The sequence below is a fragment of the Electrona antarctica genome (genome assembly GCF_951216825.1).
Source record: "Electrona antarctica genome assembly, chromosome: 24".
Taxonomy (NCBI): Eukaryota; Metazoa; Chordata; class Actinopteri; order Myctophiformes; family Myctophidae; genus Electrona; species Electrona antarctica.
In genome coordinates, this window is record NC_136803.1 from 5,040,667 (window position 1) to 5,061,307 (window position 20,641).

The 20,641-nt window shown below is 42.3% G+C and overlaps 1 protein-coding gene across 1 annotated transcript; it reads left to right on the forward strand.

Moving 5' to 3' along the window:
- Positions 1-448: 448 nt before the first annotated feature.
- Positions 449-20,499, forward strand: cbsa (cystathionine beta-synthase a). The gene is made up of 15 exons (XM_079495367.1): positions 449-677; positions 4,598-4,870; positions 6,071-6,177; positions 6,933-7,067; positions 8,062-8,141; positions 8,730-8,934; positions 9,683-9,774; positions 10,665-10,790; positions 15,026-15,110; positions 15,369-15,474; positions 16,060-16,137; positions 16,740-16,874; positions 17,157-17,265; positions 18,690-18,774; positions 19,194-20,499. Exons 2-15 carry the CDS (start codon positions 4,605-4,607, stop codon positions 19,319-19,321), a joined length of 1,737 nt encoding a protein of 578 aa, XP_079351493.1. The 5' UTR covers positions 449-677; positions 4,598-4,604; the 3' UTR covers positions 19,322-20,499.
- The last annotated feature ends 142 nt before the right edge of the window (positions 20,500-20,641 follow it).

Below are 20,641 nucleotides of genomic sequence, written 5' to 3' on the forward strand. Positions count from 1 at the left end.
ATTTACAATGCAAATTGTTGCTTTGTTTTAAACGCCTTTATTGGATATCATTGCTGTCGGACTTGGGAGGAAACCGCCTAACTCCATTTTTTTTAGGTTTTAGATTTTTGTATTGTTTTTGCATTCAGTGCTATTGAACACCTTATGGTTGAACAAATATTGAGCCAATGGAAAGTATTAAAGCGCTTCGGACAAAACCTCTTTACCCCCCAAACTGTCTGCCAAAACAGTTAACTCCACCACCTCTCACTTTGAGGCAGTATTGCTTTGTTTTCAAAATAAGTTTTCTTCATTTCCTGAAAAATGAACATTTTGGAGTTAGGTGGTTTCTTCCTAACAGCCGAGATTTTTTTATATATATATTATTATTATTTTTTTAATATAAATGCTTGCTTTTAATGTTTATGCCCTTGTTTTCCCCAAAACCCTCTTCCCAAAGTGACATAAATTCAACCTTGTTATTGGTTGAGGACTTATGGACGCCCTCTCTTCAGCCAATGAGAGCGTGTTTTAAGCTGGCTGGTTTCCTAACCACTGCCCAATGAGTGCACTGTAAAAAGTCAGTCAGGACGCGTCAGATCTTTCTTTCACAGAAGTTGTCATATTGGTCTCAGCTCAGGACCACTTTTCTAGGCATCGCTTTTGCACCGTTTGGAAACATTTGTGTAGATTAATAGGTGAGTGACATCCTTGTCAATGTTGTACATTGCTCTTCTGATTTAGACGAGAATAATGCATCGTAACCAAATTGGTTCATCTCTAAATGTGAGGATGTTACAAATTGTTTTGCACTGCTCTGCTATCCATAGAAAGTAGAAACAGCGTTTTCTTTTTTTTCCGCAACAAGTTTTCTCAAATTTCCAATGGCTTTTAATATATTTCTTATCTTGATAACTTTAGTCCATCCCGTTTTCATCATGAACGAATTGACCCTTCGAAGGAATAAAGGCCATTTTAAAGCGAATACCAATACAGTACAATTGATTTAAGTATCAAGTTCAGGTGTTATGCATAGTGAGGTAAAGGAAAAAAATGATAATGCAACTTTCGAGCTACAATACGTTACGGTAGACTAGTCAATACTGTAGTGTAGTTGATTTGGTCGTCATTATTATTATATTATTATTATTATAATTATTATTAAATTATTTCCCAGATTGGCTTTTTGGTGAAAATTTGAACTTATTTTTAAAGAACAAGCTGGCCCGTGCGTACTCATGGGTTTGCAGATGTTTGCTTTTTCGTGCGGATTCCTGCTGTTCATATTCATAATCTCACCAGCTATTTGTTATGGCTGAATGAATGAATCCAAGCAGATGCTGACTAATCATCATGGGGCCTCCTCCGCATGAGACCTTATTGCGAGATCAATTGGTTTGGTGTTTACGGAATATTTATTTTTTGAGGTGCGCCAGCCCCTCCTATATATACAGGTTTAATGTTTGTCTTTTAGTTCAATGTTTGTTTTGTAAACGCCATTGACAATGAAGGGAAAATGTACGTTGGTACGGTGTTGGCACCGTTTGTTTCACATCATCTAATCAACATGAGTTAGACTTTAATGTATTAGCGCCCCTCACTTCACACGGGTGTGATTTTTTATTTTAATAACCATAAAGGTGGTCTGGTGGTGACAGATGGTGGGGCACTAAAGCCGCCAATGTAGCCTACTGGCCCTCTGAATAGTTTGAATAAAGCAACAAAAAAAATAGGAGGGGTACAGGCGTTTTGGGGTTCTCTAAATGCATGTTGTGCTCAAAGCCTCAAACACGAAGATTTGTGACTTTGTACACTAGAAAAAGGGGCCTCAAATAGATTGGCGATATATATTTTTATTTGTATTTATTTATTTAGATCTCATGGGGCCCCTGACTCTGAGGCCCCATGTTGAAATGTAGGGGCATTGCAATGGGCCTGGAGTCCTGGACTAAACTACGCCTCATTGATACCCATGTACCTGTCTTCACACTTCAGCCCCCTGACTGTTTGAGGTCTCATGTTGGATTTGTTTTAGGGGCTCCAAATGGATCGGAAAGCTAAATATTTATATATATAAAAAAGGCCCCTGACTGTTTGGTGCTCAATAAGCGGCCAATTCCCCTGACTTCTCAGGTCTCTGCCAGGCCGGGTTGTCTACCCATGGCCCGCAAACTTTGGTCATAGCCACTTGGAATGGGATCTTAAAATATCAAAACAACAAAACCTGGCTTACAGGTCCACATGGTTACATTTGTAAACTCAAGAGTTGAATGAGCACTGAGGATTTTGTTGTGCACTACCATCTTGTGTTTACCATATTTAGCCTACACTCTCTTTCCTTGAAGATCATATTCCTCCTTTGACCTCGCTCAGACGCCACCCATATTGCTACAGAAGTTGTAGCCCAAATGTAAGGTTACTGTAAATTTTGTAAAAGTGTACATGGATCAGTGGTGGGAAAAGTACTCAAATGTTTCAATACTGCAATATAGAAATTTACTTTATTAAAAGTACAAAAGTATTGTATCATAATCAAAATGTACTTAAAGTACGAAAAGTAGAAAGTATTCTTCATGCAGAATGTCTCATTTGAAGTTGTCAAATGTATAGGACTGTTAGTGGTTAATGTATTTTTTGTAATAAGAAAAATCTACAAAGTAACTAGTTAACTAAAAGTTAAAAAAAATAGTGGAGTAAAGTACAATATTTGCCTCTGAGATGTAGTGGAGTAAAGTATGGAGTAGTAAGTATTAGAAATTGGAAATACTCAATGTCAATCGACATCGATCGACATTGACATCGACACCGACATCGACATCGATCGACATCGTGTGTATACTGCATTAGTGAAGGGAGGGTAGTCAGAGGGTGTCACGAATCACGATGCATGGGCCCTTTGCTTAGGGAGACTAATCGGTTACCTATTAATAGGTTGAGTGACGTTGATGTCAAGGTCACTGAGGGTCCGGGCAGACATTTGGAGCTGTTTTCTAAGTGACATCAATCCAGATTGGAGTCTTTAAGTAGAGTCTAAGGGCTATATCTTGCCTTAACGCTTATCCCTAAACGTATTTGCCATTTGTTACTACAAGCTCACAACGTGTTTTTCAAAATAGTAAAAAATGTTTAGGGATAAGGCGCAAGATAGGGCCCCAAGTATGTCGTCACCAACAGCAATACTAGTATTTCCCACCATGTTCTTGGAAACTGGCCGTCAGTCTCTCAGATTTCAATCTGATGTAACATGGACACAGTTTTTCTTTACTCTGCCGCAAAACATATTTTCCGGTTGATTTGAGTCGAGTGGATGTTTAATTTGACAACATCTTTGAATGAAAAGTTACTCAAATAAATGTTATTGGGCAGTTAAAAAGGTTAAAGGTTTAGTTTGTTACTCATAATCATTGCAGACACTTTGCAGTGCTTTGAAGGTGCTGTGTTCATGGGCCCTACTTCAGCATATTACAGTGTGTGTGTGTGTGTGTGTGTGTGTGTGTGTGTGTGTGTGTGTGTGTGTGTGTGTGTGTGTGTGTGTGCGCGCAGTATGTATATGTAACAACATAGTTGACTGTGGTATAAAGTTAAATTAACCAACATTCAATTAACTTAATTTGACTATGATAGGCAGAGAATAGCAGAAGAGATATACTCTCCTCCCCCTTTTTGTTTTGTCCAAATCACACTTTATAATGGTTGTTTGAAGTGTGGTGTGAGCAGCAGGGCAGTGGTCACTGGTCAAGGACTCGGGGTGGGAGTGTGTGTGGGGGTGGGGGGGGGGGGGTGGGGGGTGGGGGGGGGGGGGGTAGTGGAGTGTGTGTAAACAATGTGGTCAGCCAGAGCACTACCCACATGGCCTCAGATGACTGTAACACTTTTGTTTATTTGTTGATATGCCCATAGAAATTATTAGGGATGTTAATAATTAAAGGTAGGGTAAGTGCTTTTCTTTGGTTAGAATAAGTGTTAAAAAGATCTATATATTGTCATAGTACTCATTGCTAGAGTGTTTGTTTAAGTAACAGGAGTCTCCATGTTACTTTTTATTAAACATAATATGCATTTTCAGGACGGGATACCAATTTTAATGACATTTTAATTAGGATAGTGAACGGACTGAACGCAGTCAGGATCCAGATTAAACAAGTGGAATTGTAAGTTATGTAATGAGCAGACAAAATTGGAACTGGAACACAATAAAAAGTAAGCTGATAAATGGCTACTCTCCTGATTGGCTGAACTTTTGTCACCTACCCGAAAATGTATTTTCTGTTTAGTAAAGAGCTGAACAAGCACTCTAGCAATGATTTCTATCACAATATAGTGATTTAACCTTTTAACAAAAAACTTTTTGTTTTAACCAAAAAATATTACTTAGCCTACCTTTAATCGTTAATCGATTTATTGTCGTTAAGAAATTCTTCAATTCAACTTAACAGTTAACAATGAATCGAAATCAATATCTGCGAGGAAAAGATGACTTGATTAGTTAATTAGTCTGATGGTTGCAGGTGGATTTGTACACTCGGTGTGACATTGAATGACACCAGACTGTAAAAGCTTGTGCTTCTTTCACATGGTCTAAACAGTTGACCATTCATTCACCTCTGCCTGTGCCCAGGTGAGCCATGCCTGCTGCCCCGTCCTCCAAAGAAACCAGCGTCAACAAGGGCCCCGTGTGCCCTCACGCCAAGCTGAGGGAGAGCATTCTCCCTCTGAAGCAGGGTCTGGACAAGCTGACTGCCTTGGAGGAAGGTGAAGAGGCAGATCATGGACCCATTCAGCTCAGCACCACTGCTGGGGAGAGGAAGTGGATCCGCCCCGACCTGCCCAGCCGCTGTACATGGAGGCTGGGGGGGCCGAACACCGACTCCCCCCACCGTCACCCACCCAAGTAAGATAAGATTGACATTGGCCACCAGCCACATTGGCAAGTAGCTAGCCGTTTTATTCCTGTCGTCTAGTAAATAATTGAAAGTGGCTATTGATTTTTTGTATGTACAAACATTTCACATGTACAGGTAAAGAAAGAAAAGCAGGTGCACTTCCTCTGGATACTGGCCTTGGTTAAGGCAGTGGGTGCTCAGCTTTAAATATAACTTAACTCAAACCAACAAAGTGGAAAAAGCGACATTCCAAAATAAAAGATGAAATACTGGCTCAGATGCAATTTCTCACATTTTATTGAGAACACTAACACGTTTTCGACGACAGTCTTCTTCAGAGCAGATTCAAAAATGTATCTGTACATCAAACAAACATCTCATTATAGATTATTAAATGAATCAAACAAGTAAATGAATGTATACGAATTCCCTCAATAAACTGCACTCTGAAATCTACAATACCTTACAGTATATGGCTTGAACCAGACAGTGGCCATGTGGTTAGAGTGTCCGCCCTGAAACTGGGAGGTCGGGGTTCGATCCCCGGCCGGGTCATACCAAAGACTGTAAAAATGGGACCCAATGCCTCCCAGCTTGGCACTCAGCATCAAAGGGTTGGATTGGGGGTCAAATCTACTAATCAAATGATTCCCGAGCGCGGCGCACGCTGCAGCTCACCTCTCCTTGGCTGCGGCTCACCGCTCCTTGGCTGCAGCTCAACCGCTCCTTGGCTGCGGCTCACCGCTCCTTGGCTGCGGCTCACCGCTCCTTGGCTGCGGCTCAACCTCTCCTTGGCTGCGGCTCACTGCTCCTTGGCTGCAGCTCACTGCTCCTTGGCTGCAGCTCACCGCTCCTTGGCTGCAGCTCACTGCTCCTTGGCTGCAGCTCACCGCTCCTTGGCTGCAGCTCACTGCTCCTTGGCTGCAGCTCACTGCTCCTTGGCTGCAGCTCACTGCTCCTTGGCTGTAGCTCACTGCTCCTTGGCTGCAGCTCACCGCTCCTTGGCTGCAGCTCACTGCTCCTTGGCTGCAGCTCACTGCTCCTTGGCTGCAGCTCACCGCTCCTTGGCTGCAGCTCACCGAGCTGCAGCCGACAGAGATGGGTCAAATGCGGAGAACACATTTCACTGCGGTAACGTGTGTGACTAATCGTATGACTTTGACTTTGACTTTGAAACATACAGGATAATCTGCCCTTCTTCTTTACAGACCTCCTGCATCAAAGATCCTTCCCAACATCCTGCATAGAATTGGAGATACTCCTTTGGTACGCATGAACAAGATCCCCCAAGCCTTCGGCCTCAAATGTGAAATATGTAAGTACACTACACTACACTTAACCTTGCATAGAATAGTCTGACAAGAAACTCTAGAGAGGAAAAACAAGCTATTATGACAGTGGGGGAAGACAGTGTTCCAGCAGGGAGTCATAATATACATTTGGGAATCGGTGAGGTGGGATTTTGACGGCTTGTTTCTAGTCAATGTTTCAAATGAATCACGTTTTCAGAATCACGTACGAATGGTTTTAAGCACAAATTAATCTTAACTTAACTTTTTTTTGGTATATGGGGCATCTGGGTGGTGTACTACCACCACACATATACCCAGGTTCAATTCCTGTCTGCAGCGCATTCCCAAACATTTGTGGGTCCCAGACACATTTTTATGGGTCCCTTTATGTTCCTATACATTTTGTTTTTAACTATTATTATTTCAAAACATTTTCAAAAAACATTCCAAAAAAGCAAAACTTTCTATGAATTATAAACAAAATTCTCTTTTCAGTAATTTCATGAAGAAATAAAAGAAAAATCTAAGAAATTCAAAAAATTAGAACAAATATTTAAGAAATAATGAAAATAGCTGATCTACAAGCTCACAATGTGGCGCGAAGTGACGCATTGTGAGCTTGTAGATCCACCACCATCTGGCGCCGCTCTGGCGGAGTCAGGTTACCCCAGAATAAGGTTGGCACCAACAGGGGCCACAATTAAGGGTATTTAGCAGTGACTAAATCTGGAAGGGGAAACAACCAATAAAACCATTTTGTATCCTTCCGTTTGCGCAGTTGCCAAATGTGAGTACTTTAATGCTGGCGGCAGTGTAAAAGACAGAATCGCTCTAAGGATGGTGGAGGATGCTGAGAGAGCCGGTGTACTGAAACCCGGAGACACCATTATAGAGCCCACGTCAGGAAATACAGGTAATACACTGAAAGGCAGGGGTGCAGTGGCGTGCACAGATAGACACTAGGGGGTGCTAGAGCACCCCCTGCCCTTTTGGCAATGTGCCCTTTTGAAAAAAGAAAAAAAAACTTTTTGTTTTTCTTTTTCTTTTAAAAAAATAGCAGACCTACAAGCTCGTAGCGCGCCACTCGGTGGCGCGCTATGAGCTTGTAGATCTGCTATTTTTAAATAGCTAAAGCATAACATAATGCTAACACCAAAAGGGGTTCCCGCCCAAAATGGATTAGGCAACCGGCCGGTTCCACGCGCTGCACAAGGTGCCCTTTTTTAACTTGAGCACCTGCCCCTCTAAATGTCTGTGCACGCCACTGCAGGGGTGCCCACACTTTTTTGACTCGAGAACTACTTTTAAACTGACCAGCTCAACAAGATCTACCCACCCACAAAAATATTATCCTGAGGCGTTAGATATAAGACAAACACACTTAAAATGGGAAATAGAAGGGCAAAATGGAATTGGCATAGGTTTTTTAACTTTGTAATGTTTGTCTGCAACACTCTTTGAAAACAATGTATTGCTTTGTGGGTTTGAGCTGACAGGTCCTTTTTATGTCATGTATCAATCAAGTCACCTTAATTGGCAGTTTTTTGAGTGGTGTAAACCACTCCTACAACTGGCTTTGTTAGTCTGTCTGTCTGTCTGTGCTCAAAAAATGAGCATGGTTGCTACGGTCACCCAGTTCACCCGGGTGTGATTTCATTACCTCAGACATTACGTCAGACCACAGCTGATCAGGCTATATAAGACCCTACACCACTCAGTCCACACGGGTGTGATTTTTATTATATATTTTAGGAGCATGTCATGTGGTCTACTTGCACAACCTATGTGATCTACTGGTAGATCACGATCTACCTTTTGTGCACACTGCTGAAAGGTGATGGTGTTCTTAAGACCATAGGTTAAGAAAGAGATGTCTGTAAATTCACAGCACACTGTGTTCGTTTTAGGCATCGGATTGGCCCTGGCTGCAGCTGTGAAAGGCTATCGCTGTATCATTGTCATGCCTGAGAAAATGAGCATGGAGAAGGTGAGACAATGTTAGCACCACCCCATCAATGTTCTTCAAAGCAGAACATTTTCCCCTGTCTTCTGCACTGGAATTTCATCTTTCTGTTTTGTTTTAACTTCCTCTTATTTTTAATTGTATTTAAATGCCCATTTAAGGCCTGGGCCATGGCTCAGTGGTCCAGGCACCTTGGCTGGTAATCCAGTCTGGCAGTGTGCCGCGGGCTCGACTCCCGATCCCGACGGCCCTTACTGCATGTCTTCCCCCCATCTCTCTCCCCATTTCCTGTCAGCCTACTGTCTGTCCCTCCATTCAAAATATAAAATAAATGCGAAAGCCACAAAAAAAAAAAAAACATTTAAATGCCCATTTAATTTATAATATATTTTGTTTGTGTCTTAATGTTTTGTGTAAAGCACTTTGAATTGCCTTGTTGTTGAAATATGCTATACAAATAAACTTTAACTCTTTAACTTTAACTGAAAGGTTATCTGAAAATGGGTGGACAAGCGGAGCCCGTTTTAGGTCTTATGGTTTAGTAGGAAACCTAGGAATCAATTTCTTATAGCAGACAACCGTTTGATTTCCGTTTGTTTTGTCCTCACAAAGGTTGATGTCTTGAGAGCCCTCGGAGCTGAGATCGTCCGAACCCCCACCAGCGCTCGTTTTGATTCGCCTGAGTCTCATGTGGGCGTGGCCTGGCGACTTAAGAACGAAATCCCCAACTCACACATCCTGGACCAGTATCGTAACCCTAGCAACCCCCTGGCACACTATGACACCACAGCTGAAGAGATTCTGGAGCAGTGTGAGGGTGAGAAGGATTTTTTAATAATAGGAGGTAGTGGTTAGTTAGTGTTCGTTGTTTCTCTCTGGATGGAACCACACATCTTGGCTTTCACTCATTAGACTCAATTAGAGTAAATTTAGTGTCAATTTAGACTCATTTGGAGTCTAAGGGCCCTATTTTCATCAGAGCCTTATACCTATCCCTAAACCTCTTTGCCTTTTTCTTACTATTTAAAAAAACATTTTTAATAGTTTGAATAGCCGTTCTACAAGCTCACAGTGTGTCAATGTAGATCGGTTAGTTGTACAATTTTAAATGTTTTTCAAAATAGTAAAAAGAAGTTTAGGGATACACTTACGAAAATATAGGGCCCTAAAGTTCCACACAGTGACAGAAAACGTAGGTGATAAAGAAGGTGTCTTTGGTTATAACTAAGACTGCCACAAGATAAATATTCCTGGGTTACAAACGAAGAATAACTTTAATAGAGGAATAATGTGTTATTCAATACATGTGAGTGCTGATGTTATGTTAATAGACTGTAAATTGTGATCCAGGTGTGAAAAAATAAATAAAATGAGTAAATTCAGACTAAAACATGTCCCACACTAATGTCTATTGTTCTCTGCCGCTGGCCTGTGACCTTGACCCTTACGTTACTCTTTTAAAAAAAATGACAGTGATGTGATGTATGACAGCATTTTCTGACTGGAGGTAGCTGTAAAAGATGAGCTAACACACATTTACCTGCCCTCTTGCCCTCCAAACCCAGGTAAAGTGGACATGCTGGTGGCAGGAGCTGGCACTGGGGGTACCATCAGTGGTATCGCCCGAAAATTGAAGGAAAGATGCCCCAACATAAAGGTTTGAAATGGAAAACGGAAAGTAATGCCCAGTGAAGAAGACAGGGTTTTAAAGAGGATAGAGTACAATATGTTTGAAGTTGATAGCCAGTCGATAGCCAGTCTAGACTAGGAAGGTAAGGCTGTAGAATCTTTTGCATTTGTCATCATGCTGTGATGTGTGCAAACTGATTATGGGAATGGGATGGGTCCTAACAATGTAAAGGTATGGCACCCCCACATCTTCAAAGTCTCATGAACCTGATGAATCGTCCGCTGTAGTCTGAAAACTCACCTCTTCAGACTCCATCTTCGCCCGTAGGGCCGTAGCACTTGCACTAGCCTCGACGACCTGGGGCAGCGGTGGCCGAACGGTTTGCGGAGCGGTCTTGTTATCGGAAGGTCGCCAGTTCGAATCCCCGGACCGGCACGTTAAAATTACCACCGCTGAAGTGCCCTTGAGCAAGGCATTGAACCCCTACCATGAAATGTTCTATGAGCAGGGCCTGGCTGTAAACAAGCATCTCGAGCTTAGTCCATTCACCCTGGGTAAACAAAGAACTTAGTCCATTCACCCTGGGTAAACAAAGAACTTTGCTTTGCTTTGCTTACCTTACAGGCGTATGCAAATGCTAAACTTGTGTCATTTAGATAGCATTTTATGTAGACATAGCACTCTATAGTGTACTGTATACTCATAGCTTCACTGTACACAGATATTCTACTCTTAGAGAGATCTTGACGGTTCTTACAGTAGCTTTCTTATGATTCTTGATTACTATTTCTAGATGTATTTGATGTATTACCATGTGTTGTTCTTGCTTACTGTATACTGCTCTGGATTAAGAGCATCTGCTAAATGCCTAAATTGTAATTGTAAAATGTTGAACAATGTTTGTGTGTTGTGTCCAGATTATTGGTGTAGACCCAGAGGGCTCCATCCTGGCAGAACCTGAGGAGCTGAACAGAACCGATAAAACCGCGTATGAAGTGGAGGGCATTGGCTATGATTTTGTCCCCACCGTGTTGGACAGATCGGTGAGTGTCGGCCGGGGATGAACAGTATCCACTTAAACATTGCTTCAATGAGCACAGTGTGCAAGTCTATTCTTATAAATCGTTGCTGTCGGGCAAGAACGTTTTTTTTTTTCGTCTCGTAAATGAACGCCCTACTTGATCATACTGCACTGCAGCGTCACGCAGAAGTAGCAGCTCTGTCAGCTCTAAACGAGCTCTAAACGAGCTCTGAGGCTGCGTACACACCTAAAGAACAAATGTTTGGTCCGTGTGCGATGCCTGATTGCTATTTGATTGCTGCTCCAATTCATTTTCAATGGGAGTCACGTCGTTTGATCGGACAAACCTGTCCAATGTGGGGGCGGAGGGCACAACAAACACATCGGACACCTTGTAGTCAAAACAGCCAACGAACAGGGTGGGACTTCAGATCGGACAGAAGGGTGGTTTTTAACCGCCAACTAATAGGAGAGAACTTCCGTTCTTGACAGCACTGGGTGGGGTTTAGGCTGTAGTCTTCTGAGTTACGTGACACAGACTATTATATCGCTTGTTTGTATGTCTTCTTTTGGCTACGGCCGTGCGTAACTTGGAGAGTCCAAGTTGCGCACGGCTGTCTCCAGTGAGTGAGTCCAGTCTGGTACTGGTTCTATTCTATATACAGAAATACAGGACGATAGCCAAAATAGCCGTCGGGCCTCGGCAGTTGTGAGGCTGCATTAATAATTAGTTCTAAAAGCATGTCTTTTTTACGGGGATCACTATTGATTTTAATAGTAGACGCATATATGTCTATGAGTAGCCTAGAGTAGAAATGTAATGGCAGCGTACGAGGTTCACATGCGCAAATATAACAGATGTACAAGTTATCGACACGAATGGTACTTACAGTCTGGTACACGCTGTAGATCTGTTTATTTTAAGCATGCGCCACCGCCACCACGCAAAGTTATGACGTGCGCACATGTGGGGGGAGAGACCCGATATATTTTATAGCTCTATGGGAGAGACGCAGACAGAGAAATATTTAAAATCATCCTGTCTCGCTCTAGCGCAAGGCCGCACGCATAAAGAGCCAATGGAGCAAATGTTAAATAAGCTACACAGGTGGTCCTAAATGATTAAATGATTACATCACTATAGCAAAAGACGTGATATAGGTCAACTCAACTGCAGCGGAGCTGTTCTGACTTGAAGCTTAACTGACCAGCACGGCTTCAAGTTTAAACCATAAGATGACATGGAAATGCCCGTCGATTTGATGCGCAGAAATAACATAGGCCTATATCGAATCAGGTTAAGGTGCACACATGGAAGAAAAGTCCTTTTTATCAGGATTCGGGGATATTTTGTTGTAGGCTATACGTCTCCGGTGAATTGTATGCACCAGCAGCAAGCACATTATTGTTCAAACACCTGCTCCTCTGTTCATCTGTTGTCTTATTTGGCTAATAAAATACTTATTAAGAATTCATGCAATTTCAAGTTGTTGCTGCAATCATGATTCATGTTGCTGTTCTCTTCTCTCTGTGTGACTGAAGTTTGCGCCCAAAAATTGTACAGTGATTTCCCGCACCCCCTCATGTTATTTTTCCCTCCGTAGCAAAATGACCTCTTTTCTTTTTTTCACTATTTGGTTCGCTTAACATGTCCACGTGTCATTTGTTTACATATTTGGTACGCTTTACAAAGTCCAGTGTGAACACCAAACGGACCAAAATCAAAATGCAAATATTTGGTCCTTGGTCCGGACCTTCTAAGTGAACTTTGAGTGTGAAAAACGGCCTCGACAAACTACTGCTAGCTGGCTGCTGCTGCAGTCAAGAAAACTACACTGAACATATGGTCGGACAGATCAATGTGTCCGACAGGTGTGTACGAAGCCTCAGGCTTCGTACACACCTTTCGGACACACAGATCTGTCCGACCGACCACTGATTACATTTTTATGATTTGATGCCTCCATGTCCCACACTGCTTTGCGCGATTTGGGCGGTGCTACGACACGCGGAAATAGATGCACATATGTTCAGTGTAGTTTTCTTGACTGCAGCAGCAGCTAGCGGTAGTTTGTCGAGGCCGTTTTTCACACTCAAAGTTCACTTAGAAGGTCCGGATCAAGGACCAAGGACCAAATATTTGCATTTTGATTTTGGTCCGTTTGGTGTTCACACTGGACTTTGTAAAGCGTACCAAATATGTAAACAAATGACACGTGGACATGTTAAGCGAACCAAATAGTGAAAAAAAGAAGAGGTCATTTTACAACGCAGGGAAAAATAACATGAGGGGGTGCGGGAAATCACTGTCTACAATTTTTGGGCGCAACCTTCAGTCACACAGAGAGAAGAGAACAGCAACATGAATCATGATTGCAGCAACAACTTGAAATTGCATTCATTCTTAATAATTATTTTATTAGCCAAATAAGACAACAGATGAACAGAGGAGCAGGTGTTTGAATAATAATGTGCTTGCTGCTGGTGCATACAATTCACCGGAGACGTATAGCCTACAACAAAGTATCCCCGAATCCCGATAAAAAGGACTTTTCTTCGATGTGTGCACCTTAACCTGATTCGATATAGGCCTATGTTATTTCTGCGCATCAAATCGACGGGCATTTCCATGTCATCTTATGGTTTAAACTTGAAGCCGTGCTGGTCATTTAAGCTTCAAGTCAGAACAGCTCCGCTGCAGTTGACCTATATCACGTCTTTTGCTATAGTGATGTAATCAATTAATCATTTAGGACCACCTGTGTAGCTTATTTAACATTTGCTCCATTGGCTCTTTATGCGTGCGGCCGTGCGCTAGAGCGAGACAGGATGATTTTAAATATTTCTCTGTCTGCGTCTCTCCCACCATAGAGCTATAAAATATATCGGCCCCACATGTGCGCGCGTCATAACTTTGCGTGGTGGCGGTGGCGCATGCTTAAAATAAACAGATCTACAAGCTTACATCGTGTACCATACCGTAAGTAACATTCGTGTCGATAACTTGTACATCTGTTATATTTGCGCATGTGAACCTCGTACGCTGCCATTACATTTCTACTCTAGGCTACTCAGACATATATGCGTCTACTATTAAAATCAATAGTGATCCCCGTAAAAAAGACATGCTTTTAGAACTAATTATTAATGCAGCCTCACAACTGCCGAGGCCCGACGGCTATCGTCCTGTATTTCTGGACTCATTCACTGGAGACAGCCGTGCGCAACTTGGACTCTCCAAGTTACGCACGGCCGTAGCCAAAATAAGACATACAAACAAGCGATATAATAGTCTGTGTCACGTAACTCAGAAGACTACAGCCTAAACCCCACCCAGTGCTGTCAAGAACGGAAGTTCTCTCCTATTAGTTGGCGGTTAAAAACCACCCTTCTGTCCGATCTGAAGTCCCACCCTGTTCGTTGGCTGTTTTGACTACAAGGTGTCCGATGTGTTTGTTGTGCCCTCCGCCCCCACATCGGACAGGTTTGTCCGATCAAACGACGTGACTCCCATTGAAAATGAATTGGAGCAGCAATCAAATAGCAATCAGGCATCGCACACGGACCAAACATTTGTTCTTTAGGTGTGTACGCAGCCTAAACGAGCTCTGTAAGCTCTAAACGAGGCGTGAAGCGACGCATTTTGAGATGGTTGATCTGCTACTTTTTGAATTTGACTCCTGAAAAGTAACAGTTTTAATATTGACATAATGAGGATCAAAGTATAAACATTTATGGTACAATGGAATGCTGTGTGTTGTTGTGCAACAGTAACAACTGCTGAATACTGTTAACTCACTAAGACCTGAGACCAGACTCTACAAAATGTCTTCTAAATCATGACAGTTTTCTGAAAAACAGTTTCTATAGCAGTGGTTCTCAAACTATTTCATGTCAAGGACTTATTTATTATGTATGTATCATGTATTTATTATATGTATTTGGCCGCCGACCCCCATCTGAAAATATGTTGTTCCAGGGACCCCCCAGAAGCAAATATTTGAGTTAAAAACGTTTGGTGTGAAAACAAAATATATTCAAAGATTTTCACGCGTTTTCAAGATTTTTCAACAGCTAAAGTTTAAAATAATGGTTAAAATGGTTAAAAGCTAAGGTGACACGGATGCGTTCTGGGTAATAATAGGTTAAACATCACACATAAAAACAACCTTGATGAATGGTTAATAGCATACCTTACTGCTACATAACATAATAAGAATAATGATCTTTCTTTCATCCACTGCTGTGATTGTCCAGGTAGTGGACACCTGGTACAAGTCCAACGATGAGGACTCCTTCAACATGTCTCGTATGCTGATTAGAGACGAGGGCCTTCTGTGTGGTACGTACGTACGTTCACGTTTTACAGGCTCAGTGAGTAACTTACACTGCACTTATATTACGTTTTACTACATCTACACAAAGACCTGGCTAATCTCTTAACTCTGTCTCATCAATAACTTTATCATTTTGTTGCGTGCGTGCGTGCGTGTGTGTGTGTGTGCGTGTGTGCGTGTGTGTGTGTGTGTGTGTGTGTGTGTGTGTGTGTGTGTGTGTGTCTGTGTGTGTGTGTGTGTGTGTGTGTGTGTGTGTGTGTCAGGTGGCAGTTCGGGGACTGCTATGGCAGCAGCAGTGAGAATGGCCGAAGGGCTGAAGGAGGGTCAGCGCTGCGTGGTCATCCTGCCAGACTCCATCCGTAACTACATGTAAGACACCACAACAACACAGCAGCCCCTTTCTAATATATGCCATGTAAAAATCACAGGAAGTCATAATGTCATATGTACAACAAAATAGTATGTCACTCACAGTAAATGTAGGAAAATGGAAAATGTGATTGATGATCGACTGGTTAACCTCGCGTCATCAGGCTTTCCACCTCGGAGGAAAGCCTGGTCTGTGTTACTAAATCACCGTGTAATCCGGTGGTTTCCTTCCTGATGACTACAAATCAGTGACTACAACATGAAGTAAGTTACCATCCGCTCCCGAACGGTTCATAAACCCCGAAAACCGAAAAGGAATGCTTCCCTGCAGGCTATCGACTAGTCAACCCACTGGGGAGACAAATGGATGAGGACAGACAGAAGGAACAGAGGTGTCTTCATTTTATAGACAGATTATTTTGGATTGTAGAGACACAGAGGGACCCCTACTGGCCACTCAAATTATTGCATAATTATCTTCTCTTCAGTACTAGGCAGTATTGTTTAATTCCTTCCTGGCTCACTTTGTAAATGTAAATAGAATATAGGGTGACGCTGAGCTCTTCCCCCTCTCTGTTTATCCAGGTCCAAGTTTCTGAATGACAAGTGGATGTTCCAGAAGGGATTTCTAAGGGAGGAGGACATAATGGTGACCAAACCCTGGTGTGTATACATCTACGTTTATAATTATACAGTGAGAGTGACCGATGCAGTTCAACCCTAACGTCCCTATTCTGGGGCTAAAACATTCAGCAAAAACAATTGGTTAAAAACCCTATACTTTGTTGATCGGATTCCCAAGGCCTCTATACTAGGCCCCCCTCCCGTCTTCCAAAAGTATCTTATTTTCACTGAATGTTAGACCCAGAATAGGGAATAGATAATAGACCCAGAATAGGGAATAGATAGCACACTATGTAGACTTAGATAGCACACTATGTAGACTTAGATAGTATTTTAAACAGACTTATAGCTTGTTACGTAGACAGCTCTAGAACTGCACTTTATGTAGTCATAGCACTTTATAGTACACATGTATAATATATAATATAGTATAGTTTACATAGATACTCCACTGTTACGTTCTTAGTTTACGCATGATTCATGATAACTACTTTTTATATATGTGATGTATGCCATGCTTTTGTTATTGCTTAATGTAAGTCGCTCTGGATTAAGAGCGTCTGCTAAATGCCTAAATTGTAAATTGTAATTGGATGCTAGGGTTCATGTGGTTAATCGTGTCTTGTCGGCCCCTCCCTCAGGTGGTGGAACCTGAAGCTGCAGGGTTTATACCTGTCGGCCCCTCTCACCGTTCTGCCCACCGTCACCTGTCAGAAGACCATCAAGATCCTCAAGGAGAAAGGCTTCGACCAGGCTCCTGTTGTGGACGACGCAGGGTGAGAGAGAGAGAGAGAGAGAGAGAGAGAGAGAGAGAGAGAGGGAGAGAGAGAGAGAGGGAGGGGAAGTAATAATGTGAGAAAGTAAAAGAGTGTGAGAGGTTATGACTGAGTGAGAGTAAACTAACCCTACGTGGGACACATTACCAAAATGTATTGGTAGGTCATGTATTAAGAAGACTGTGTGTGTGTGTGTGTGTGTGTGTGTGTGTGTGTGTGTGTGTGTGTGTGTGTGTGTGTGTGTGTGTGTGTGTGTGTGTGTGTGCGTGTGCGCGCGCGTAGGCGGATCCTTGGGATGGTGACCTTAGGGAACATGTTGGCGTCTGTTCTGGCTGGGAAGGTGATGCCGTCAGATACCGTCAGCAAGGTTCTCTACAAGCAATTCAGAAAGGTCAGACATTGACCCCTCTGTCTTCTGCCAGCCACTTCACTGGCACAGCTGACCCCTCTGCTCTGTCAGCCACTTCACTGTCACAGCTGACCCCTCTGCTCTGTCAGCCACTTCACTATCACAGCTGACCCCTCTGCTCTGTCAGCCACTTCACTGGCACAGCTGACCCCTCTGCTCTGCCAGCCACTTCACTGTCACAGCTGACCCCTCTGTCAGCCACTTCACTGTCACAGCTGACCCCTCTGCTCTGCCAGCCACTTCACTGTCACAGCTGACCCCTCTGCTCTGCCAGCCACTTCACTGTCACAGCTGACCCCTCTGTCAGCCACTTCACTGTCACAGCTGACCCCTCTGTCAGCCACTTCACTGTCACAGCTGACCCCTCTGCCAGCCACTTCACTGTCACAGCTGACCCCTCTGTCAGCCACTTCACTGTCACAGCTGACTGTGAAATCGATTTAAATCAGTTATGCCAGATGGGAAATGTTAAATTATCGTACCGGAGGCTTAGAATTGTCGTATTTGAAAGAAAACTATCATATACAGCTGAAAAAGGGAATTCACAGGTGTAAATACGGTATGTAAATATGTAATGTGTAACAGCTCTGATCAGGCTCTGCCAGTGGACCTAATGAGCCCAAGTCCCCTCAACTGTGCAATTTCCAGCCTGTGCCTCAGCCAATGGATTGCCATGGCAACCCCACACCTGCCAACTGATTACTTAGCCAGTCCACTTTTCACAGTCTGTTTGCACTCTTCAGGCACAGGCAGAGAGACAGATACAGAGATCTCCATATACAGTATGGGCACAAAAGGGACACAGACAGATAGTTAAAACGGGTGCTATGACAAGTTGACAACAGGTATTATTAGGTTCCTAAGTTGCATCGTTCTCAAGTAGGCCGGTTGCTGACAGGCACGTACAGGTCTAGTTTTGTTAAATGCCATAATATGCTGTAAAGATAGCCACCTCCTGCATGTTAATGAACTGCTCCGCCTGTAGGGGGCAGGCACACTGATCATATATCTGTTTAAAAACAGACTGAGCCAACAACATATTCTCTAAGACATGGATGATGATCTACATCAGTGGTTTTCAACCATTGGTCCGGGGACCATCAGTGGTCCTTGAGTTTTGTTAAACATCTGCATTACTTCATTTACAAGAAGTCTACACGATTAGAGAATGTAAAATAATTGCTATTTTGATAAATGTTTGCCTGTTATCTCTCCTGTGGTACCACATCAATACAGCATGGAATTGTGGACAAAATCTCATCCAACGACAACAAAATATTCTACGTTTTGGGACTGAGAGGCTAAATCTCATCAAATGGTGGTTCCGTGGCTCAAATGCTAAATAAATAATGGGCCTTGATATGAAAAAGGTTGAAAACCGTTCATCTTACCTCCCTCCTCCTCAGATCCGTCTTACCGACCACCTGGGGAAACTGTCCCGCATCCTGGAGACCGACCACTTTGCCCTGGTGGTACACGAGCAGATCCAGTGTACGTACACAATGCAACATTTACACATTCAAAGACACAGTTGGATGAGCAGAAAGATGAATATTCTTTATTTAAAAATTCTGGAAATAAAATAAATATTGAGGATATTAGGCTTATTACTGCTGCAGGTTTCCTATTCCTGTTTCTTTTTCCTATTTTTTTTTTTTTTTTTTTTTGCGGCTTACACCTTTTATTGGTTTTTGAAGGGACAGACAGTAGGCTGACAGGAAACGGGAGAGAGATGGGGGAAGACATGCAGTAAAGGCCGTGTCGGGCTCGGGAGTCGAACCCGCGGCACACTGCGACTGGATTACCAGTCGGGTGCCCAGACGGTTACGCCACCGCCTGGGCCTTCTTTTTCCTATTTTATTATCCCTCCATCGTACTTATCTTTCTGTGCCTATCTTTCCTTCTACCAGACTTGACGGACGGCTCTCCCAGTCTGAAGCAAATGGTGTTTGGCGTGGTGACAGCCATCGACCTGCTCAACTTTGTCACAGCTAGGGAGAAGAGAGAGAGGTTCGTATCCGAGTGTGAGGACTTTTGACCGATCCAACATGACACTAATAGTGTATTTGTGCAAGCACACAAACACACATGGACAAGTTGTGCCAAAGAAGGTACTATGATGGAAAAAACAAACAACAACAAAAAAAGAAAAACAACCTTTTGGTTGACGTATGCCTCTTTTTTTCGATAAATGTTTTGATTTCAATGCTTCACGCATGTTTGACGTCCTTGTGTAAAAGGGATGTTTACCAATACCGTATGTTACAATGCGTCATTAATTGACTTGTGATGTGGTGACTCAATGTTGGGATGAAAATCAAATGTTTTCTATTTTCTAAATTTTTTCTTTTTTGAAAGTGTTACTTTTGTACTGGGGACTGTACTGTAGATTCTTAAAAACACTGCATTGCTCTTATCTTTTTATGTAACTCTTCTTACTCACTTATTCAATAATGGAAATGGGTTGTTTGTTATACCAATATGGAATAATTTTGAGTGAGATGTATTATGTTTGTGATTATTATTGTAATTATTGTGTTTATTAAAGTTATATTTATTTTTTATTTTTTAAATAAGTGTTACATATAGCTCTATATTCCAATAGTAATCATTGCTATAGAGAGTTTGTTTGGTCAGGGGTCAGGGGGTCAGGGGTCAGGGGTCTCAGTGTCTCTCCTGCTCTTTAATAAACATAAAATGCATTTTCAGGTCGGGATACCAATTTGATCCAATCTGGAGAGCGAACCCATACAGGACACAAGATAAACAAGGGAAATTGAGCAGACAAAATTGGAACTGGAAAAGTCTAAAAGCTGATAAAAGGGTTCTCTCTCCTAAAATGGTTGAAATCGGTGACCCACCTGAATATATTTTCTGTTTAGCGAAGAGCTGTTTACTGAACAAACACTATATCAACGATTACTATCAAAATATAGAGCTTTAGCTTTTAACAAAATACTTTTCATGGAAAATATCACATACAATACTTAATATATAGGTGAGCTAATGCTTATGTGCAAGAGGAATTAGGCTTATTGGAGGTTAGATTGAAATGAGAGAGGAGGTTAGTTGAACAAGAGTAGAACCAAACAGTGTTATTGATATTGGGAAAATCTAGCCAGTATTTTTAAGAAGAGGAATCTGATCTGAGAGAAGCTCTAAAGGAATATTATTATTATTATTATGCCAATAAATTCAATGTAACTACACAATGACCTCTGCCATGCTTGAATATGTTATATTTATATTACAGGTCTATACAGGCCTTTAGTTGATCTTGATTCCAAAACATTTGTTACTGGTGGCAACATCCTCTGTTCCTCCTGGTATTATTTTGTAACTTGAAGTAAGTTCTTGG

Coding starts and splice junctions, on each gene's coding strand:
- cbsa (XM_079495367.1), top strand. CDS start 4,605: ATGCCTGCTGCCCCGTCCTCCAAAGAAACCAGCGTCAACAAGGGCCCC. Junction 8,935..9,682: donor GATTCTGGAGCAGTGTGAGG/GTGAGAAGGATT, acceptor CTCCAAACCCAG/GTAAAGTGGACATGCTGGTG. Junction 18,775..19,193: donor GGTACACGAGCAGATCCAGT/GTACGTACACAA, acceptor TCCTTCTACCAG/ACTTGACGGACGGCTCTCCC.